At 37.3% G+C, this 24,602-nt stretch overlaps 1 protein-coding gene across 2 annotated transcripts; it reads left to right on the top strand.

Moving 5' to 3' along the window:
- The first annotated feature begins 1,522 nt into the window (after nucleotides 1-1,522).
- Nucleotides 1,523-19,652, top strand: LOC113112070 (WD repeat-containing protein on Y chromosome). Of its 2 annotated transcripts, none has more exons than XM_026277450.1 (21): nucleotides 1,523-1,965; nucleotides 2,490-2,562; nucleotides 4,340-4,559; nucleotides 4,651-4,797; nucleotides 4,936-5,058; nucleotides 5,137-5,308; nucleotides 5,404-5,450; nucleotides 5,574-5,711; nucleotides 6,611-6,799; nucleotides 7,689-7,880; nucleotides 8,039-8,284; nucleotides 8,358-8,522; nucleotides 10,870-11,019; nucleotides 11,233-11,417; nucleotides 11,583-11,722; nucleotides 12,546-12,694; nucleotides 13,182-13,399; nucleotides 16,299-16,435; nucleotides 17,087-17,175; nucleotides 17,654-17,791; nucleotides 19,144-19,652. In XM_026277450.1, the coding sequence occupies exons 1-21, from the start codon at nucleotides 1,908-1,910 to the stop codon at nucleotides 19,279-19,281; spliced, it is 3,114 nt and encodes a 1,037-aa protein (XP_026133235.1). In that variant the 5' UTR covers nucleotides 1,523-1,907; the 3' UTR covers nucleotides 19,282-19,652. The 2 variants fall into 2 exon arrangements, with proteins under 2 accessions (XP_026133235.1, XP_026133236.1); XM_026277451.1 differs by having other exon boundaries at nucleotides 1,524-1,842.
- The last annotated feature ends 4,950 nt before the right edge of the window (nucleotides 19,653-24,602 follow it).

Raw genomic sequence — 24,602 nt, 5'->3', positions numbered from 1 at the left:
GTCAGCGTGGCACATTTTAAAATACATTATTTGTGAAAACATTTTTAATAAAAGTAAATATTTATTAAAGAAAGGTGAAATATTCAAATGTAGAAGTTTTAAAAACGGAAGCCCATTTTTGCAACTGAATAAAATAATTAAAACAGGTCATTGCAAGTTTTTATCTCAATTTTCTCATTAACTGCTAATTCAGACTTTTTTCTCAGAATTGCATGATACAACCTCGTAATGGCAAGTTTATATCCCACAATTCTGTTTATACATATTTAAATTCTGCCTTTATACAGCGCAGTTGTGAGATAAAAGTTGCAATTACCTTTTCTTTTTTTTTTCAGGCGGCAGAAACGGGCTCCCATTGTTTCCTGATTATTCACCAAGGCAAACTCCTTTTCCAAACCAAATATATAAACTTTCATATTTTAATTTTTCCAATTAATTAAAAAATGCCACTCAAATACGAAAAAAACAATGTAGACACATGCTATAAGCAGTAGATGTATTATGCAGAGTTGCAAGCACTTGTTGGGGCTGAAGTGAGTGAGAGGAGAGCTCTGGAGGAAGCTGGCTCTCTGGGCCTCGTCCTCATGGATGCACTGGATCTCTTCCTCTGTAATGTGCAGCCGCTCGAGCAGAGACGAGATCCAGAAGGACCTCTCTGTGGGCGCTGCTCAGAACTGATCCAAAACACACACACACACACACACACACACACACACACACACACACACACACACACACACACAGTGAGTCTCAGCATCAGGTTACATAGCAAACACTCATGAACAGAACAAAAACAACTATGTAAAATGAGTTGCATGAAGAAACATGACATTATTATATGATCAAACTCAAAGTATAAAGAATGGTGATGCATATGTCTCTCTCAGAGATCAGAAATCTTCTCTCAGCTTGCAGATGTCTCATTTGCTCCTGTTGTTCACTTCTGCCACTCCCTCCTGCTCTCTACCTGCAAGCTTCTGTGGCTAAAAAAAAAAGAATAAAAATAAATTGTAGTGCAGTGTTTATCAACTAAGCCTCTTTCGTGCATTCAAATGAGCTAAAATAACAATTAACAATTATTTATTTATAATTTTCTAACTCGTTAAATATATGCCCACAGGAATTTTTGTAAATAACAAATATTTTTGGAAAATGGGGACCTTAAGCCACTTAGGGTAATTATAGTTAACTAATATTAAATCCATTTAAAAATGGATTTTTCTATCTATCTGCCATTTTGAGAACAAAGCTATTTTTGTAACAAACTGAAAACTGAAAAATTTTATTTTTGTTTGTAATTCAGGAAATTATTACATTACATTTTACTGTTTTTAATTTACTTGTTTTACATTGTAGGCTGATTTAGAACACAAACATGTGTTTTTGCAGATGTAACTGTTTAGTTGATAATTTATTTATTCTCAGGCTATTTCTATATTTCTGTGTACCCACGTGGTATAGAAATCTGTGGAACCTTCGCAAACGTTTCAAATTGAATATCTATTATGTCAGTATCTTAATTAAAAAGATGTCTCTTTGATTATTGACAGTAATAGTGCTCTTCTGAAGATTGCACAGGGTTAAGTTCTTCATTTAAATCAAATCAATATCTCCGAACGCGCCGTTTTTAATTTGAATGTGCGAGACTTCCGGCGTCATTCGCTTCCAGTTATTTTACCTGTACAAAAAGAGTCCGTTATGCTGCGTAACATAGCAAACTGTCATTTTAATATACATATTTTAAATTATCCTCATAATCATAATAAACACTGACAGGCGCTTTATCGTCAGCGGGATCTGAATGTGTCTCTATCGCCCTCTTCAGGACGGAGCGTCGTCACGGTATTTCTGTTACTGTATGAAACTGCGATCATCAAACTCCACAAACTAACCGAGAGTAGTTTCAGATGAACCAAATAATGAAATCTGAGACTTATCTGACCAGAAGAGAGGAAACTAAGCAAGGTTTCATCCTTACTATTGTGTATTTGTCACATGAAAGAGCTTTTATAGACTGTAGCTGTAACAGTTGTAACATTGTAACGGTAAACATTTGTTTGTTTTTCAAATGTAACGTTAGCGCTCGGCTTCACGCGCTGGACGATGTTTCTTTAATAAATGACTGTTTCTGCTATAATACTGTCATACATTTACATTTGTACTACACACTGTACATGGAAAGTGTTTTGTCTAACTTAAGAGTAACAAACAGCAAAGAAATAATTCTGGCCACAAATAGACTACATGAAAAACATTATACAAATAAACGGTGTTTGTTTAGTTAATAAATGTGTTCAGTAGATGGGCCAAGGCTGCTCTTTAATTGTGTTGTTGTAGGACATTGTCTTGGTAACTAATGGATGATTAATCTAGAAAGCTGAGTATAACTGTCTCTTGTTGAGGAAAGATAAGAGACAGCAAACACACACCGAGGACAGGAAAAGACTGATCATTTAGTTTCCTGCTCTAAACTGTGTATCTGTTATTAGATATGGACTCTCTGAAAGCACACAAGGATCCATGGAAGGTCTATAAGCAGGAAACCCCCAGCTCTATTCAATAGTAAGTGCAGTCTGATTTAACACATCATACAGCACAGCATTACTGCAAACACAGACATCTATACATGCAATCATATTTATTATAGTTATTATACATTTAATTTGATAATTCAAGTAAATCCTAAAGTAGCAGGAGTGCACAAAATATTGGCAATTTAATGGTAACTGATAAATATTCACTTTTAATGTTATTGTTATTGTTCAGAGGGAAATTAAGCTGATATATTAAAGCTGATAAATTATGGTTTACCTTGAATTAAAAAAAAGAAAGATGTATAATAAAAATGAAGTGCTCGGGACGCGTCTTTTAATAGTGAGAGTTTTGTTTAATTTAGATTCGAGATTCAAGATGTAGATTTATTGGACCAAATATATCAGTTATAGTCTTCCAACTATAAAGAATCTTTCGCTTAGTTTTTATATGCATCCCAATCAATTAGTATTTGAATGTAATGAACATATTGTCATCTTCTCGTGTGGTTTTTAAAGCTGTCCATCCGTGTCTTCTGTGATTAGGGCTGATGTTTAAATCAGGAACTTCTCCGGCTCATTTAGTTTAGTTGTCAGGTTACACAGGGCAACAACAGCGTGCTTTCATGATACATCACTGAAGCTGATTGGTTGAAGAATGTCATTGCTTTCACTGCACAGTGGAACGGATGGCATGTGTTGCCTCATTAAAGAGCATTACACTTATTTCTTAATATTTTATAATCATGTTACATGTCAGAGACAAATTATACATGGTTTAAACCAAACTGATTTTCACGACTGTGTGGTAAAATATATATATATATAAATATATATAATTGTATATATTATATTATTTTATAGTTATAATTTTCTGTGTTATTATTTGTTTCATTTTTCATTTTTATCCTTTGAACAATTTGGACATAGCTTTGTGTCTCTAATCATTATTCTCTAATGCATTATGATTTGTTGTTATTATATTTATGTCTATATTTTCATTGTCATTACAGAAAATACAGAAATGTACAATTTTGTTCATGTACAAATCTGTAAAAGTGTGGTCTATCAGCATAACAAACACCAGAATGAATATTGTTCTAAACTTAAAATAAAACTTAAGAAAATGCTGTTTGATTTTCAAACAACGCATGGCTTTTAACATCAGCATGAAAATAAAGTGAAATTAAAATAAAGTTTTTTCATTTTATAACATTATAAGTTTATGTATTTCAGAACTTTAAAAGTGTGTTGCTTTCTCTCTCCTCACAACTCTTGACACTCTTGAATGGGAAGCATTTCTTCCATTTTTTATCTTTACAAGTTTATTTGATTATTTGCATTTTTTATATTTTATAAAATAGTAAAAAATAAAGACATAAATAATAATAATAATAATAATAATGCACAATTATATGTCAGAAGATCCAACAGTGATAAGCACTTACATGTGTACACACAGTGAGAAAGTAACTGCAATTACAGTTTGCTCCACATGAGGTCTCTGTCTCTCTGTCATTCGCTCCTTTAGTAATATGCATTGCTAAGAACTTCATCTGAACAACTTTAAAGATGATTTTCTCAATATTTAGATTGTTTTGCTCCCTCAGATTCCAGATTTTCAAATAGTTGTATCTCAGACAGATATTGTCCTCCGAAAAACCACACATAAATGGAGAGATCATTTATTCAGCATTATTAATATGATGCATACATCTCAATGTCAAAAAATGTACACTTATGACTGGTTTTGTGCCCCAGGGTCACATATATGCATATGTTTATTTCTCTCGCTCCATTAAATGCAGTTTTGCCGGCCGGAGTGTGCGTCTGCTGGAGTCGCTGCAGTCGAGTCATCTGAGGGCCCTGATGGAGTCGTTCTTTAGACAGCGTTCAGTCAGATCCAAACCCAACAGAAGAGTCCCAGTCTCAGCTAACTCCATGAGTTTTGAGGATTTCTTCTCCTCTCTGAAAGAAGCGACAGGCCAGGACTACCAGAGAAGAGACGTGGAGGAGTTATTCAATGAGGCCGGTGCTCTTCCATCTCTGATTATTCACTTTAAACACTTCTCTGCTGGTCCTTTCTCGTTTTCTGACAGGTGTGTCTTCTTCTGTGCAGATGGACGTCTCGTGTGATGGTTGTGTAGGATGGCAAACGTTCCACAACTTCATTCTGCAGCATCTCAAGCATATGAAAGACTCGATGTGGGCCTGTAAACATGTCCCCATCTCACAGCCGTCAATACACCACTGTACCTACAACAAGGTGACATTTCTGCATCACCTTTAACTTTGTCTGTATTAGTTATGTTTCCTAGCTATCTGTATATTGATGTTGTTCATTAGTGTTTTAGGTTCATAGAATGTTTGTTCCGCACTAATTGTAAATCCCTCATTACTTCAGCAAGAGCCGATTGTGCGAGTCTTGGCTTTGAGTCAGTCTCCACCCATGCGTTACATCAGCGTCAGCAAGAGAGGGACTCTCATCGTGTGGAACAGACATCTGAACAGCATTAAGCCTCTGGAGGTGTCAGATTAACACTTAATTCTCAGAATGATATGTTTACAGTCATATCTTGTGTAAACCTCTCCCTCGTCCCTGCAGATGTGTGCCGGCCCCTTTAATAAAAGGCAGTATCGAAAGAGCTTCCAGGGCTGGACCACTGATGCTGTCTACTTGGGAAATGTTCACAAAATTGCTGTTGCGACCCTGAGCAGGGGCATCCACTTCTTTGACGTGACTACCACATGCAGTTTTGAGCAGGTTCACCTGTTCGGTATGACAACAAGCCTGTCAGATGTGCACAAGACGCTCGCTCTTCTGCTTCGTGTTGACCGTGTTGTGTTCCTCTCTCTCTGTGTGTGTTTCCAGGACTGAGTCATATTGCTACTGCTCTGTGTTATTGGTACGACACAGAGGTAGGCTGCTGACATTTCGTGCCCCGGTGTTGAACTTGAGTTTATTTTAAGCTTGCTGATTTTCCAAAGCTGGTTTGGTTTGGTTTTAGTTCACCGTGAGTCACGTTTGATCTGTGTGTCCAGGCTCCGGGAGAAAAGTGCGTGCTGATGTGGGGCGATGACAGAGGCTCTGTGAATTTGCTGTGGTTTCTTCAGCCTTTCAAGGGACTCTTTGAAATGCCTTTCACCAACCAGAGCGGCCCAGTCCAAATCTTCATGCCAGTGAGTGAATGCATTTCCACGTGAGGAGGAGTATTGTGCCAAGGCAACTTGGACAATGTGTACAATAAAATGAGCATATTTAAAGGGGTCATGACATGAATTGACTTTTTTTATTATTTGGTACTGTATTAATTGGGCTAAACGAGCAGTGATGTATAATCGGTGGGCGGGGCTTAATGGGCAGTGATGTATAATCGGTGGGCGGGGCTAAACGGGCAGTGATGTATAATCGGTGGGCGGGGCTAAAGGGCAGTGATGTATAATCGGTAGGCGGGGCTAAAGGGCAGCGATGTAAAATCTGTTGGCGGGGCTTAATGGGCAGTGATGTATAATCGGTGGGCGGGGCTAAACGGGCAGTGATGTAAAATCGGTAGGCGGGGCTAAACGGGCAGTGATGTACAATCGGTGGGCGGGGCTAAACGGGCAGTGATGTATAATCGGTAGGCGGGGCTAAAGGGCAGCGATGTAAAATCGGTGGGCGGGGCTAAAGGGCAGTGATGTATAATCGGTAGGCGGGGCTAAAGGGCAGCGATGTAAAATCGGTGGGCGGGGCTAAACGGGCAGTGATGTATAATCGCTGGGCGGGGCTAAACGGGTAGTGATAAAGAATATGTGGGTGGGGCTAAGCAGTCAGTGACTTAGAAGCAGGTGCTGATGTTCTTTGGTGGAGGCGGGGCCTATCCACACCATTACATCATATAATCATACATTCCACAAGATGTCGTTTTGGCAGACTGCATTCAATAAGCTGTTTTTAGACTAATGACAAAGTTTTGAGTTCTGAAAGTTACAGGATGTCTACTGTACAATGAATTTTGGTTTCTCAGTCCATGACCCTTTTAAATGCATTTGAGATACATCTAAAATTGTGTATTGTAAAAATGATTTCATGATTACAGGATATACATGCACACAGCGCACTGGTCTCCTATCAGCACATCCCAAAAATCCACAATGAGCCGATTAACAGAATCCTGTTTGAGCCGCATGATGAGCTCATTATTACTTCATCAGAAAGTCCAGCCAGCTCTGTGGTCATCATTGATGTCAGTCAGAAGAGAGAGGAATACATCTGGAGAATAGAAAAGGTGATTATACACTATATAATAGCTTATTCTCTGTGTACTATATTGTTGTGAGCCAGGTTTACAGTATAGGATATTGTAGCAACATATATACTGTACATAATGTGCACATGATCAATGCCAGACTTTGAAGGCATGTTGTTTTCTAGGGTAAAAGGACAGTCACAGAGAACTGAAGTCTAAAACACACTCATGATTCAGAGAGGTTGGTGTTGTGGTTTTTAAAGGGAGTGTCCAGACCCAAATAAAAAGTCTTCATTTAGTTGTTTTGACGGATTTATTAGAACAGACTATTCCCCAACATTTTCCATTCTGTTATATTCAGAGAAGTAATAAGCCGCCCCCACATTAGTCACAAATTTAATTGCTTGAGAAAAAAACCCTACAGAGTCTAGATATTGTGTAAAACAAGACTAAATGTGTCCCTGCAGCACAGAAGCAGTCACCAGTGTCACAGACGAAGATCTGTAGAAATACAATACACTGTGTGAGTCACAATTATACATCTCTCTTTTATACCAAAAACCATTAGGATATTAAGTAAAGATCATGTTCATGAAGATATTTAGTAAATTTCCTATAGTAAATATATCAAAACTTAATTTTAGATTAGTAATATGCATTGCTAAGAACTTCATCTGAACAACTTTAAAGATGATTTTCTCAATATTTAGATTTTTTTGCTCCCTCAGATTCCAGATTTTCTAATAGTTGTATCTCAGACAGATATTGTCCTCCGAACAAACCACACATCAATGGAGAGATCATTTATTCAGCTTCAGATGATGCATAAATCTCAATTTAAAAAAAATGATGACAAACAGCAACACGAAAATAAGGACACAACATTGAAACCCCGTGACCATGTCTTCATGTCCTTCTGCTCCTGCAGGGAGTCAGGTGTTTTGACTTCAGCTTCTCTCTGGGGCTGCTGGTGACCGCTGGAGTGGGTTCTGCGGTCAGACTGTGGAACCGTTATGTGACCTCTCGCCCGACTGCGGTTCTGCGCAGTCACCAGACCACTGTGCTGGATGTGGTTATTCACCAAACACTGGGCAAGATCTTCAGCTACTCCAAGGACGCGGTTAGTTTTCCTCCTAACAGATGTCAGAGTGCAGAACAGAGAGAGAGGAATATATTATAAAAAACCTGCGGTCGGATTTCACAAGAAACAAAAGAAATTATTATAAGTCAAAGATAGTTCATTGAAATGCTCTGGTTTCTCTCTGTATTACCTTTCAGGTGCTGAAAATATGGGATATTCCTTCTCAGCACTGCTTAAAGACGATTCCCCTGCAGTTCCCTAATATCCAGCTAGGCTTCGCTCCGGAGCATGGCAGCGTTCCTCTGCTCCTCAGCCTGACTCCAGATCCTGTGCTCCTGGTGACCTGCAGAGAGTTTCTGGCCACACTACATCTGCACAAGAGCCAACCCAACAGCAGGTCTGGGATTTACACCTATGCCCTCTATAATCCCCATCTTCAGCAGGTTGGTGTTTGAGTTTGTCTGATTGATGGTTTGTGGACAGAACATTATATGTTAATGTTGTAATGTGGTCTAGGTGATCACAGCCTGCGCTGACTCCACACTGACGGTGTGGGATGTGAAGACAGGCATCAAGACGATGGAGATAAGGAACGCTCACGGTACGGAGGAGGTCTCCTGTATGGCACTAGATGTACATCAGCGCAGACTGATCTCTGCAGCCACCAATGGCACTATCAAGGCAAGTGTCACGAGCAGGACACATTAATAATAGCACAGTCCCTTTCTTTGAAACACCTCTCAGACAGCTGTTTCAGACATGCAATACAGCTCATATCTCTTTGAAGGGGAAAGGATTTAATTATCCAAATGTGTTCACTAAGCTTACAATTAAGTTTCATATTTGAGATCACCAATGAAAACTGACTGTCTCTTAAATTCTTGGTGGAACTCAATCCGAGCAGCCATCTTCAAGAAATGGCTAAAAACACATATCTTCCATCTTCTTTTGATCCTCTAACTCTAGCACTCTCTATTCTAACTCTATTTTTTTATTTTATCAGGTTTTTTTTTCTATTAAAAAATAAACAATGCACCCTGTAACACTTGTGCTCTATTTTATATTTAGTTTTCTTTAAATAAGAGCCTCTAAAACTAGCGTTTCCTTATTTGTTTCCTATTCTATTTACTTGTTTTCTTTTTATTTACTATATAAGAAAAACCTTGCAACGTGTACTGCATTAAGCTAACTGAGACTTGTCACAGCAATTATACTGTATATTGTTGCTCTTTTGTAGGTTTTAAATGCTTCTTTTGTCCTCATTTCTAAGTTGCTTTGGATAAAATTTTCTGCTACATTTCTAAATGTAAATGTAATAAATGTAGTTTTTCTGGCTTGGATTTGCCAAAGTGGGGCTTATGCATCCTTGACAGACATTTGGGGATTTAGTTTGAACCTACACTTATTAACAAGTAACAGTATATTGCATTACTGTATTGTATATGGCAATTTGCACTGCACCGACAGATGAAGCCAAACAGCCACAGACATGTTTATCTGGTTTTATGGGACCAGTGTTTTACTCTTGGTAGTCAGTTCTCTTTTTTTCTCAGACATTTAACATGTTAAATTGTCTTTTTTGGGGGGTGCCAGTTAGGGATGCACGATATATCTGCCACCATATCAGTATCGGCCAAATCGGTATCGGCCAATAAATGCTACATTTTTCTGTTATCAGTATCGGCCCGATAAATAATGCATTATTTCCTTCAGAAACACTTGACTTGAGATGACTTGTTTGCATTATTTATGCATTATTTTAGTCTTTTTATGATGAAATTTTTTGAGAGAGTAAAACTATTTTTAAGATGTACACTAGGCTGCTTATGTTGAAGTGTTTAGGATGTGGCTTTTAACTATAAGACCTTTTTTGTAGTCAGGCTAAAAATTATATATATAGATATAGATTTATCAACCAAAATATCAGTTATCGACTTTAAAATAAATAAAAATGTATCGGTTATCGGTAGACAAAATGTTCATATTGGTGCACCCCTGGTTTATCTGAAAAGTGACTGAAATGCTTTAATCTGTTGACCGTTTGCACCTGTCAGTGTGGTGTAACTTTGTCTTAATATGTTTGTATTAAAAATGTGGATTATTAAAATCTGAACGTGTTTTATTGATTTTAAACTCATGACAGATGATAACTATGTTTACATTTATTAATATAGTTGATGTGTGTAACCAAAGCAGCACACAAGCGTGGAATACAACAAGCGATTTTTCATAAAGATTCAAATTAACACCAGAATTGTATTATTATTATTTTTCTGTTGGAAGCAGCTAGGTCATCAAGGAAGGCATTGTTATTATTATGTTGAAAACAGCTGAGTAGAATTTTTCAGGTTTCTTTGATGAATAGAAAGATCAGATGAACAGCATTTATCTGAAATAGAAATGTTATAAATGTCTTTATTTTCTTTATTTGATCAATTGAATGTATCATTGCTAAATAAAGCGGAGCATCACAGAAATAAATTAGAGTTTAACAATATATTATAATAGAAAGCCATTACTTTGAAGGGGGTCATATGATGCAATTGAAATTTTTCTTTTCTCTTTGGAGTGTTAGTCTAAAGTGTCAAATCCAAAGAGAAATCCTTTATGAAAGTTAAGGCTCATCCACACCCTCCTAAAACGGCTCGTTCTAACACGCCCCCACATCTCTACATCACTATGTGGGAAGATTTGCATAACAGAGTCCAGCCCGGGGTTGGTATTCGGCCAATCACAATGCACTGGATAGCTGGCCAATCAGAGCGCACCTCGCTTTTCAGATTGATGAGCTTTGTAAAAATCGACGTGTTTCAGAAGTCGGGCATAAAGGAGAAACAATAATGCACAGTTTGTGGAAAATAATGTGTTTTTGAACCTTAAGCCAAATAAACACATTTCAGTACACCAAATAATGGTTTTTTTAGCGTTATTATATGACCCCTTTAATAAGTAAAAACATTTCACAATATTATTGCTTATACTTTTACAAACAAAGTTTCTAAGTATGTTCTGTGTTCTCTTGCTATAGGTGTGGAACTTACTGAATGGCCTCAATCTTCACAAACTAGAAACCGTCTCCAATTCAGAGGTCACCGGGGTCATCTGTCACCATGACAACCAGCTTCTAGCCACAGGCTGGAGTCGACTGATCGCTCAGTATAGCATTGCATTTTCAGAAGTAAGGGCCAGTTTTTAATGGCTACTTAAAAGCAAATGCATGCTTTTAGCCAGAATACATGCATAAAGTGCATTTTTTTCTGATTCTGTTCAGCTCTGCGTGTGCTTTTGTGGTCATACCTTGATATGTCTATGATAAAAAAAAATTGGGTTTTAATGGTGGTCTGACACAGCAGAATTGTAGACGTTTACTGAAGTGTATCTGTGAGTACAGGACATCTATATAAATGCAGACCTGTCCTGGAACTCTGGTCATCAGCACAGTGAGGATATCCTGGCCATGGATCACTGTCCGGGTCTGGGTCTTCTGGCTACTGGGAGTTATGATGGAGAGATCATTATATGGAGCCTGGCTCTGCAGAAACCCATCACTCGACTGCAGACACACAAGCTACTGAAGTCCGTATGAAATCAGACTGCAAACCATTGCATTTTACTTAATCCTAAGAAAACATGCTTGTTTTGTTTTTATGATGTTCATTTAACAGTCTTTGGATTGTGAATCAGCAGTTTCCTGCAGAACCTCTGCAGTAAGAGGGAAATAATGTGCTTGTTTGTGTGTAGAGCTCATCTGCCTGTTCATAGACTGCTGTTCCTGCAAAGACGAGCCGAGCAGAGTCACCTGAGGAGCGGTGCGGTGCTGCTCAGCTCACAGAAGGGATCTGTCTGCTGCTGGAGCATCTCCGGGCCCACACACAACCACGGTTCACACAATCACAAACACTTTAACATACACCTTTAAACTGAGCACTGACTTAAACCGCACTTCACTTCAGAAACCATAATACATACTGTAAGCTGGAGAAAATATCTGGAATAATTAAGATTTTTAAAGATGTCTGCTCACCAAGGATGCATTTATTTTATCAAAAAGACAGTAACAACTAATATTGTGAGTTATTATTACGATTTAAAATAACTATTTTCTATTTTTGATATATTTTAAAGTTTATAGTGGAATTATTTAGATGTGTAGGGCAATACACTTTCTGTTTAGAATATTTAAACATTTTATTTATTCATGTGATAATATGGTGATTTGCTGTTTCATTTTATTTTTATTTTTATATATGATTAATATTATAAAAACAAATAGTGTATATATTTATTTTTTTTTGCACTAGCATCAAAAAGTTTGGGATCAATAACTTAAAAAAATAAATTAATACTTTTATTCAGCAAGGAAGCATTAAATTGATCAAAATTGACAGACATTTATAATGCTACAAAACAAAAAATGTAGTTGAAATAAAGCTGTTCTTTTGAATTTTCTATTCATCAAAAATATATATAACTGTTTCCACAAAATTATGAAGCAGCACAACTGTTTTGAACAGTGATAATAATAAAAAGAGCAAATTTGCATGTTTAAGGAGTAACGAAGCTTAAAAAGTTAGCATTGCTTCAGGAATAAATTCCATTTTACAATATACATACACATAAAACACTTCTTTGAATCTGTAATAACATAACATTTTACTGTATTTCTGATCAAATATTTGAAGCTTTATTTAATTCGTGATGTAGGACAGTTCTATGCACCTGATGGAGCTGACGAGTGTGTGATGGGTTTAAGCACAGACCACGAAAACAGTCTGCTTGTGACCGGAGACACAGCCGGATTCATTAAGGTCTGGGACATCTCACACTACGCTTTATCTGCTGCAGATTCACAGGTATGGACATTAATGAGCATGTTTACATCCACACCTCAGCTTATTCAAATATCCAGCTTCCCTGTTTGCATGCACACCAGTAACAGTCTTTTGTATTTGACTCAGAGTATTCCATACATTGTCAGTTGTGATTGTAAATAAAGCTTGCAACATGTACAGCAGACAAACTGTATGTTTTGTAGAAACAGACAACAATACATCGTATGGGTCAAAATCATAGATTTTTCTTCTATGCCAAAAAATCATTAGGATACATTTCATACTGAATGTATGAAATAACCCTAACCCTTTCATACTATAAGTCAAGTTTAAAAGAAGTATACTAATAGCACACTTGAACACACTTATTTTTCATAAGGGTATACTTACAGCGTTTACTCCAATAAAAGAAAACATGACCAGATGCATTTTCAGCTCATTAATCATAACCAGTTTAAGGATATGTCTGAAGGAGTCTCAGCTGTGAGCTGATGAGTGTTTGTCTCAGTCTGCAGAAAGTCGTCCCTCACTGCTGCAGTCTTGGAGGGGTCATGAGAGGGCGATAGTGAGCAGCGAGCTGCTGGTGTACGAGTCTCAGCTCTTGGTTCTGAGCGTCTCGGTGGACCGCAGGGCCTGTCTCTGGACCCCTCAGGGAAGTTGTGTGGGCTGGTTTGGACAGGAACAGCAGTGGGATCTGAGCAACCCGGACACTTACCAAACCAACAGGTATAACTGTGCATACGACTCAGAGCAAGATCTTCTCTTCTCTTTAACTCTCTTGTGAAGGAGACACTTGACCCCAGGTGTTCAGAGGCTGACCTTTGACCTGGCTACCATCTGTCTGCGCAAGTTTCCAAAGACAGACTTTCAAAGATAATTGACCAATTGATTCTTAAAAGGGTCAGGTGACCTGTTTCCACAATGCCAAATATTAAAATATCTGCAACAATTACAACACATCCAGGCCAACTACCTATTTCTTTACAGATTTATGTATTTTCCGACAAAAAAAGCAAGATATTTGTGAATTGCATTAAAAGCACCCCACTCATGCATTTCAAAAATGAAACACGAACCATCTTTAAAAATTTGTAAAAAGAGTCATTTATTATTCTTTTTCCACTAAATAAATGTAATTTGAAATAGGTTTGAAAATAAGTTTTTATATATAGCTACATAGCATAGACAGCTTTATACCTATACATATCCATGCATATTCTTAAATATCAATCATCATATACCTGCATACCTAAAAAGATATGCGCTAACCCCCCCCCCCCCCCATTGATAAAAAAAGAACAACAAAGCCAACTCGGTGAGGTTAATCATTCTAATAGCCATTAATGTTTACTTAGTTGAGGATGTCTTTAAATTCTTTATAATTCAACCACTTTTCCCAGTCCCTTTAAAAACAACTTTCTTTGTTCTTAAAATATATGTAAGTTCTTCCATAACCATGATTTCTTCAATAATTCCAAACCATTGTTTACACTTCAAAGTAGTATCTTTGAGCCAATTCCTAGTTATAGTTTTTTTGCAAGCTGCAAGAAGGATCTTACATAAATATTGATCACTTTTAGGGACTATGCCTTTAATATTTCCCATAAGTAAAAAAATAGAGGTTCTGGGTATTTTAAATCCAAACACTTCCGTCATAACTACCTGCACATTGTCCCAAAAAGACTGAATTTCCTCACAGCTCCAGAAAATATGTGTGTGATCCGCTTCTGATTGTCCACACTGCCTCCAGCAAGCTCGCTGTTCAGAGACGTGTTTGTTTCTGATCTTAGGTGTTATAAAGAAGCGGAGAAGGCACTTCCAGCAAAACTCCCTCCATATTTGTGAACTGGTAGTAGTTTGGTGTATTGACCACAAGTCATACCAATCCGTTTCTGGTATTTCAATCTTTAGTTCTTTATCCCATTTCAATTTTATAAATAATGTAGAGGAGGGACCACTACACTGGAACACTTCATACAAAAAAGAAATTATTCTGGGTAGTGTATGCTCATATGCGTCCAGGGGGGTGGATATCATTTACTCTAACTTTCCTTTTTTTGTTGTAGTAATCCCTTAACTGGAAGTATCTAAATAAGTCCTGATTTCTTAATCCGAAGTTTTCCTTTAAGTCCTGGAAACTTCTAATTTCACCCTCTGCAATTACACAGCACAATGCTGTTATTCCCCTATCCCTCCACTGTTGAAATATTGGGTCATCCCTTCCTGACTTTTATTCCTCATCATGAGTAATCCACCTAAGTATTCCAATTTCCTTCTCCAATTTGAATTGTTTAACAATAGAATGCCATATCTTCAATGAGAATGTTGTTATTGGGTCTAGTTTATCTTTAATATATCGAAGGATTTTACTCTCTCCTATAAGTGACTGAACTTGAAGGTCTTGTATATGTGTTTCTATGTCTTGCCACTTGGCTATGTAATTCTTAAATACTATTTAAGTGAAATTGGTTTAGAAATAAGTTTATCTATTAATCAATCAAATATGTTTTAACAGTTTTATGCTTTAACAGATCATGGGTCAGATATATCTGAGATTGAAGCCTCTGGCAGAACGTGTTGAAACGTAGAAAAGTCCCTCATTTGGTTATTATTTCTGGAGATAGAGTAGACCTCAGTCTGTTAGATGTGCTTTGGGCTTAATCCATCACAAATACTTACAAGACTCTGTCTTAAAGAGACACACACAGACAAAACAAAAGTTCTGTCATTATCGGTTTACCACCACGGATCAAATTTGACATTATTATATAAAAAATACTGAAACCAGTGCTGTCCTCTTGATATGGCAGGTTTTTCTGCTAATAATAACTTATTTCACTTTATTCTTCTGACATTAGAAGACAGTGGAGTCATTTTTATTTCATTTAAGGAGACTGTTTTGTTCCTACAGCACAAACCCATAAAACCCTCCCAAAACGAATGGTATCTCTCAGATTATTTTAATTAATTAAATGGGCTTACTTATTAGCAAAGCAAGTTTAAAATACCCAAGGCAGGTTTATTTGATAGAGTATATATTGAAATAAGTTGATATGGTAGATATGCTTACGGATTGAAAATTTGCTCATGTACTAATGAGTGGACTCTTATTTTGAAATGTCTATGCTTTACTATTTTTAGCTGCACATTAAAACAGATGAGATAAAACTGTTCTACAACATGTGATATAAAAACCATATGTCACAATTCATCAGCAGCAGATCATAATCAATCACTTTGATATAAATGTGTGTTAATCACTGATTCGCTGAAAGATCAGTCCCAGTTGTATACTTTGAACACGCAGAGCTCACATTTATTTAGTTAAACACTACTTCTGAAGTTTAGGGGTCACATTAGTCCATATCAAGATTACTGTTTTCTTCCATTCCCAAATTTATGATTTCTCAAAATGATCATTAAGACTTTTGTTATATGACCTTTTATGATCTTAAAGTTGATGAAGCTCACTTTTAGGACTGTGTTTGTAGCCTTTGCTGTATGTGTGTTTGTGTCACTGAGATCCGTGTGATAGCATCATGTGACCGCGTGTCATCACTTACATGTGCTCACTGACCTCATCCATCACTGATGTCTTCTGATGATACATTAATGTCCCCCACAGAGAAGCTACCAGTCCAATCAAAGAGGAGGAGGAGGAGGACAGCCAATCACGTGTCGGTGCTGGGAGTTTCATCTGCTGGGGTGAAAGTTCAGAGGTCACTGGGACAAGCCTTAGTGCGGGTGATAGTCAACAAACAGGTGAACTGAAACTCTCTTTACCACACACACACACACACACACACACACACACACACACACACACACACACACACACACATGGGCGCACACACACACACACACACACACACACACATGGGTGCACGCACACACACACACACACACACACACACACACACACACACACACATGGGCGCACACACACACACGCACACACACACATGGGCGCACGCACACACACACACACACACGCACGCATGCACCAAACATACACACCCACACACACACACAAACACACACACACACACACATAATTTAACAGCTCTACTATTACTATATGAAAATAATATAAATAAAACCTAACTGAAATAAAAAATAACTTAAACCTAAACAGTAATATTTAAAATAAATAAAAACGAACACAAATGACAAAAGCACATAACAAAATTACTACAATCTTAACTAAAATTTAAATTAAAGTATAAAATTCAAAATTATCATAAAACTTAAATATTACGGTACATAACTAATACTAAAATAACACACTGGATCAGAAAGATGTCATTACAGAAGTTCAATGCATTCTATTGTCAAATGTTGTCTTTAAACTTTTATTCCGGATTAGATCAGATTTATTTATGTGTGAACATCTAACGTCTATTTCTGCTCTAGACCTGCAGAGAAGCGTTCTGACTCTACAGACCCCAGACCCTGACCTCAGGAGCTCTTTAGGGAGAGTCACACTGCCCAAATACAGTGAGGTCAGTCAGTTGAGTTCATGTGTGTCCTGCAGCACAGAATCAGTCACCAGTATCTCAGGGATATCTGGAGAAATAGATACAATACACTGTATGAGTCACAATTATACATTTCCCTTTTATACCAGAAAACATTAGGACATTAATTAAAGATCATGTTCCATGAAGATAATTAGTCAATGTCCTACTTTAACTTAATGTTTGATTAGTAACATGCATTGCTAAGAACTTCATCTGAACAACTTTAAAGATGATTTTCTCAATATTTAGATTGTTTTGCTCCCTCAGATTCCAGATTTTCTAATAGTTGTATCTCAGACAGATATTGTCCTCCTCACACACCACACTTTACTGAGAGATTAATTATTGATCTCTTATGACTGGTTGTGTGGTCCAGGGTCTCGTATGCTAACACTACAGTACTTACTGTTTGTAAAGGATTTCTCTACACAGTGTGGTCTTACTTCAGCGTGTGTCTCAGGTTCTGTCTGGAGATCATGTGTTTAGGGATCTGGAGATTCAGATGAGTGCGAGGCAACACAGGCCACGGGAAACTGTCCGAGAGAAGCTCTGTCGCTTCGGGAACGAGTTCATGCCGCTTCAGGCTCTGGAGCTGCCGGTCAGTCAGTCTCTCCTCATGTGTTAACATCACTGATGGTCAGGATACAGGGGACAGCTGGTGTGGCAAAGCCCATACTTATTAATGAAGTTATGCACGAATACTGTGATATTATCTTTTATTGTTTTGAATAAATAAATGGTCTATGAATTTTGGTTCCCAACCAGGAACACAGAACAAGATTAAAAGCCTCTTATCTCTAAGACCAAATGAGATGAATTGATACATAAATGTGTTTAAAACTAATCTAAAAATTAAATAAAAGAGAACGATTTAAACAAATAAACATAATTAAAATTTAAATAATACATTTTAAATAGTTAAAAATAATTACATTTAAAATTGTTGCTAAAATCAAATGATACAACCACCTGTCATTATGACACACACACATATATATATACACATATACACACATATACACACACAGACACATATACACACATATACACACATATACACACACAGACACATATACTGCACACACACATACACACATATACATATATATATATATATAAATTCCTACTGAAGATGCTTTTAATTTACAAAGTGTTGGGGAAAAGTTGACCATGATGAGAAGTGGTGACACACACAGACCTGTGGCTACATGACACTGGGCACGGATTGAAAGGTTTGCAAAACCAGGAGGAGAAAAACAAAGACACCACCCAATGTATTATGTGTTATGAGAGCAGCAGCAGAGTTTGGTGTTCAGTGTTTGTTGCCATGAACGCCTCAACACACTGAAGTTTGCTTGGCCAAGGGAATGAGGATGAGAAGACTCAAATGGGTTTTCTCTGTAAATTGTTGAAGTGAACGCCTGGCTGGAAATGAAATGAGAAATGCATGATGGAGAATGGTGAGATTATGGTGAAAGAGTGCCAGGATGGGATATTGGCTGTAACGGCACGTTTATGGGAGCGAGACACGGTTATGGATACCACATCACACAAATCAGACAGTGGACAAAAAGAGCTTGAAGCATTTCAAATCCTCACCTAATTTAAGCAAGAAGCAGTTATCAGTAGCTATGTTGCCATTCAAAGATGTGATTTTAACTGGAATATTCCATAAAACATTCACGAATAAAGCACTGGTTCCATCCAACAAGTTAAAGAGAACAACATCATCTCTTCCTGATAAACGGGCACTAATAAACCACTGAATATAAACATTTATTTATTTATGCTGATCTTTGCATTTCCATCCAGCATGTCTGAATGCATTATTCCAAAAATGTGCACAAAGATAGATGGATGGAAACATAGCTGGTATTTTATTAGAAAGTTCACCACACTCATGAGAACTGTGACTGTAATTAGAGATTAAATAAGTCTAACTCTTTCCAGGAGATCAGTGAGCTGAAAGATGTCCCTTTGAAGCCTTGGAGATTGAAGATCCGTCAGATTTCCTCCAGAAGAGCAGAGACAAGCTCTCGCACGCTCTCGTCTGAAGCTCCTCTGCTCTGTGAAACTCTGGAGGACTAGACAGCCATACGATGGAGGACACAGCCCGGTGACTGAACACTGATTTACACTGTTTTACACCCAAATTCACCTCCTCTGCCTTAACAGCTTAATAGAGATTGCTTTTGTGCCATCACTGTTAAGTCACAACAATTTTTGTATGCAATATGTATTATTTATTATAATATAGAGGATAATAATTTTAAAATGTTTTTGAAATTTGACTGTGTATGCATTTTAGCAATAAATCATTTTTCTTAATTAAAAATTAGGTTGTATTAGGTTGTAATTATTACGTTTATTGACAACATTAAAATGTGTCTTTCTAAAAAATCCTGGCAAGAAAAACATTTTTTAATTCACACTTTGAACGACATGGAAAATCACTCCGAATACCTTAGCAACCATATAAAAACAATGAAACACCTTAGCAACCATATAAAAACAATGAAACACCTTAGCAACCATATAGAAGCAACACCCTAGCAACTGTATAATAATGTCTAAAAAACAGAAAATCAGACCATAATCCGAATTTAATAGGAAAAAACTCTCTGGTCTAATGTTATCTATTTTATCAGTGAAGAAATTCATAAAGTCATTACTATTTAACGTTGGTGGAATATTTGAATCAGGTGGCGTCTGGTAATTTGTTAACTTAGCCACTGTGTTAAATAAAAATGTTTTGGTTATTTTCAATGAGTTTGTGTATATGCTCTGCCCTAGCAGTTTTTAGAGCCTGTCTATAGCTGGACATACTGTTTTTCCATGCAATTCTAAAAACTTCTAAGTTAGTTTTTCTCCATTTGCGTTCAAGACTACGAGTTAATTTCTTGAGAGAGTGAGTATTACTGTTATACCATGGTACAGTACGTTTTTCTCTAACTTTTTTCAATTTGATTGGGGCAACAGCTTCTAATGTATTAGAGAAAATAGTGCCCATGTTGTCAGTAATTTCGTCTAATTCGTGTGTATTTTTGGGTATAATTAGCAGTTGAGATAGATCAGGCAGGTTATTTGCGAATCTTTCTTTGGTGGCTGGAACAATAGTTCTGCCCAGATGGTAACGCTGAGACATATAGTTAATATCAGTTATACGCAGCATGCACGATACAAGGAAATGGTCTGTAATATCATCACTTTGAGGTACAATATCTATAGCAGTAAGATCGATTCCGTGCGATATAATTAAATCTAGTGTATGATTAAAACGATGAGTGGGCCCGGTGACATTTTGCTTGACTCCAAAGGAGTTTATTAGGTCAGTAAACGCAAGTCCTAATGTATCATTTGCATTATCTAGGTGAATATTAAAATCTCCCATGATTAGCGCCTTATCAACTGTAACTAGAAGGTCTGAGAGGAAATCTGCAAATTCTTTTAGGAATTCTGTATACGGCCCTGGTGGTCTATACACAGTAGCCAGAGCAAGAGATACATTAGATTTCTTTTGCATGTCTGACAGAGTAACATTTAGCAGAAGTATTTCAAAAGAGTTAAACCTGTATCCTGTTTTCTGGGTAACATTGAGAATATCACTATAATTGTTGCAACACCCCCGCCACGACCAGTCTGACGGGGCTCATGCTTATAACAGTAGTTTGGTGGAGTAGACTCATTTAGACCAAAATAATCATTTGGTTTTAGCCAGGTTTCAGTCAAGCAGAGTACATGAAAACTATTATCTGTGATCATTTCATTTACAATAACTGCTTTTGGTGCGAGTGATCTAATATTTATCAGCCCAAACTAAATTTTTTCGTTGTTGTTGTTCATTTACTTTACATTTTTCTGGTTTAATAACGATAAGATTTTTTCTAGATCCTACATTATATTTATATTTTGACCTCACTATTCGGGGAACAGACACAGTCTTAATAGTTTTTACAGTGCAAGTACTTTTATCATTTAAGCGGGTGGAACAAAACTCATCATAATGGTTATTTGAGAATTGTCTTACTAGTCACATGGAGCGAAGTGTCCTGGAGATGTTGTCAGAGAGCAGCTCCGCTCCGATTTTGCTGGGGTGTAATCCATCAGCGCGAAACAGTCTAGCACGCTCCCAGAAAAGATTCCATTTACTAATTAATATAACAGTTTCTGTTCTTTATGAGTAAAGTAATGGTAATGTGTGTGAATAGAGTAGTATCAATGCACGCAGGATTAGCGACAACTACGCTGGCGATGCTAACGGGCTATAAGCTAAATAGTGTACTCTGGAAAATCTAAAAATAACTAGTGATAACAAGGTGTTCTGATTGTTTTTGTTGTAGAATATGATAGAGCATAGATTCACACATTATAGAAACAAAAATAATGGTGTATAAAATAGATTTTAATAAAGAATTAACATGAACTCAAATTCAAGACAAAATGCAGCAACAAACAGGAAGTGACGAGGTTTACAGTGTATCAGTACCTTAGCAACCACCCATAACACCCTAGCAATGCATTAGCAACAACAGAACCCCGTAACGACAATACAGAAGAACAGCATGCAGCATGCTTGAACTGAGTGAGACGTTACACTGTAGGGTCCAGGCCAGGGGCTCCATGTGAGCGACTCATGCATCTCCAGCGCTGTGGCCTCAGGAGACAGTGATTGTGCTCGCTGGAAGCACATTTAGACCATCGCTGCAGTTCAGACCTCAGAGGGGATAGTGTCCACTGCAGCACCGCTCCAAACAAAATAAATGCTTCCCTGAACACAACCCTTCAAAACCCAAACATAAGCAGCCAGTTAGCAATTTGTTAATTATATATTGGTTAAATATTTAAGATAGGCTTATTTATTTTATTATATTTTATTTAGATTATTTTATTCAGTTTTTTTTGTTGTAATTTCATTTCATTTTTTCTTTTGGGTTGTATGGCAGGGCAAGTTTATGTATATAGCACATTTCGTACACAATGGTAATTCAAAGAGCTTAACATAAAAGAAAGTAAAATAATCATGAAGAAAAATAACAAAAATAAAACAAGCAATTTGAAATTTTGTAAAAAAAAAAATAATTAAAACATTTACTTAAAATTAATTAAAAAAAATGATTTTACATTAAAAAAAAACCAGTGAAAATATAGTTCAATAAGTTCGGGCATCGCACAGTGCTCATTAAAAAATGCACAGCTAAACAGATGAGTTTTGAGTCTAGATTTAAATGTGACTAGTGTTTTAGCACATCTGATCTCTTCTGGAAGCTGATTCCAACTGCGGGCAGCATAGTAACTAAAGGAGGACTCCCCTTGTTTTGTGTGAACCCTTGCTATTTCTAACTGACTCGATCCTAATGATCTGAGTGGTCTGTTAGGTTTATATTCAGTGAACATATCTGCAATATATTTCGGTCCTAGGTCATTTAGTGACTTATATACGAGTAAAAGTACTTTAAAATCAATCCTAAATGTAACTGGAAGCCAGTGTAAGGACCTGAGGACTGGTGTGATATGCTCAGATTTTCTGGTTCTAGTCAGAATCCTGGCAGCAGTGTTCTGGATGAGCTGCAGCTGTCTAATGGTCTTTTTGGGATGGCCAGTGAGGAGCCCATTACAATAGTCCACCCTGCTGGTGATAAAGGCATGAACAAGTTTCTCCAAGTCCTGGCTGGAAACAAAACATCTAATTCTTGCAATGTTTTTTAAATGATAGTATGGTGATTTAGTTACTGCTTTGACATGACTACTGAAACTAAGGTCTGTCTCCAGAATCACACCAAGATTCCTGACTTGATTTTTAGTTGTTTGACCCCTAGAGTCAAGGTATGCATTCACCTTGAACACTTCATCTTTGTTTCCAAATGCAATGACAGTTTTTTTCCTTGTTTAACTGAAGATAGTTCTGGCACATCCAACTATTCATTTCATCAATGCATTGGCAGAGGGAGTCAATGGGGCTGTAGTCATTTGGAGATAAGGCTAGGTAAATCTGGGTATCATCAGCATAGCTGTGATAGGCAATTTGGTTCTTTCTCATTATTTGACTTAGAGGGAGCATATACAGGCTAAACAAAAGCGGTGCAAGAATTGAGCCTTGTGGGACTCCGCATGTCATGGACGTCCACTTAGACTCATGCTCTCTGTGACAGGTGGGGCGGATACAAGAGAAACGTGGGAACAGAGCGAGGCTGGTGGAGTGATTGGAGATGAGCGACATCTGCTCAACCCACCGGTTTCGAGTCCCACGGAGGAGATGGAAGGATATAAAACTGGAGCGACGGTTCCCGCCTCCTTCTTCCCGATGATTATGGAGTTTTAATTTGTTACAGTGGTGCCAAAACCCGGGAGAAGGAGGGACGTGCTGCTGAAGAAAGAAGTGAGGTGTTCTTGACTTCTAAAAGATCTGCTTCTAAGCAGTTAAGCACCCTTTTTAAAAAAGATGTGGGAAGTGTGTCAAGACAGCAGGTTGATGATTTTAGGTGCTGCACTATTTGTTCCCGAATTTTGCTATCAATTGTTTCAAAAATAGACATAGTATCATTTTGATAGTTTGGCAGAATCTGTCTGATCTCTGCATTACTTGAGGATGTGCTAATCGCCTTCCTGATATTGATGATCTTCTCGGAAAAGAAGGAAGCAAACTCATTGCATTTGCTTTCTGAGAGCATTTCACTGGGAATCTGACTTGGGGGTTTGCCAGTCTCTCAACAGTGCCAAAAAGAGTAGAAGTGTTGTTGAAGTTAATGTTTATAAGGTTTGAGAAGAAGTTCTGTCTAGCTGTGGCTAGTTTCACATTAAAATCACGAAGGCTCTCTTTATAGATGCTATAGTGAATTTCAAGTTTCGTCTTCCTCCACATCCGCTCGGCTTTTCTGCATTGTCTTTTCATAGTCTGAACTGCTGTTGATCTTCTCCAAACTGATTTCTGTCTGTTTGTTTTCTTACTGACTATTATTGGCGCAATATCATCAATAACATTCTTAACTTTTGAGTTGAAGGAATCAAGGAGAATATCAACAGAGTCTGCAGAAATGCTTGGTGTTAAAGATATAGCCTCCGTAAATAGTTCACTTGTGTTCTCGTTTATGCATCTCCTTCTGACAGAGACCGATCTAGATTCAGTGGTAGCAGAGATCAATATATCAAAGAAAATACAGAAGTGATCAGTTAGTGCTACGTCCTTAATAACAATGGATGAAATGTTTAGACCCCTACTGATGATTAAATCCAGAGTGTGTCCACCTTTGTGTGTGGGTCCATGCACATGCTGAGTCAAGTCAAAAGTGTTTAAAACCGTTATCATTTCTTTTGTAGTTTTGTTTTCTGCAGTTTCTATGTGAATATTAAAATCCCCTGCAATTGCAAAACAGTCAAACTCTGAGGAAATTATTGATAACATTTCTGTGACC

Source organism: Carassius auratus, chromosome 12, assembly GCF_003368295.1.
Source record: "Carassius auratus strain Wakin chromosome 12, ASM336829v1, whole genome shotgun sequence".
Taxonomy (NCBI): Eukaryota; Metazoa; Chordata; class Actinopteri; order Cypriniformes; family Cyprinidae; genus Carassius; species Carassius auratus.
This window is presented reverse-complemented; position numbering and strand designations above follow the sequence as displayed.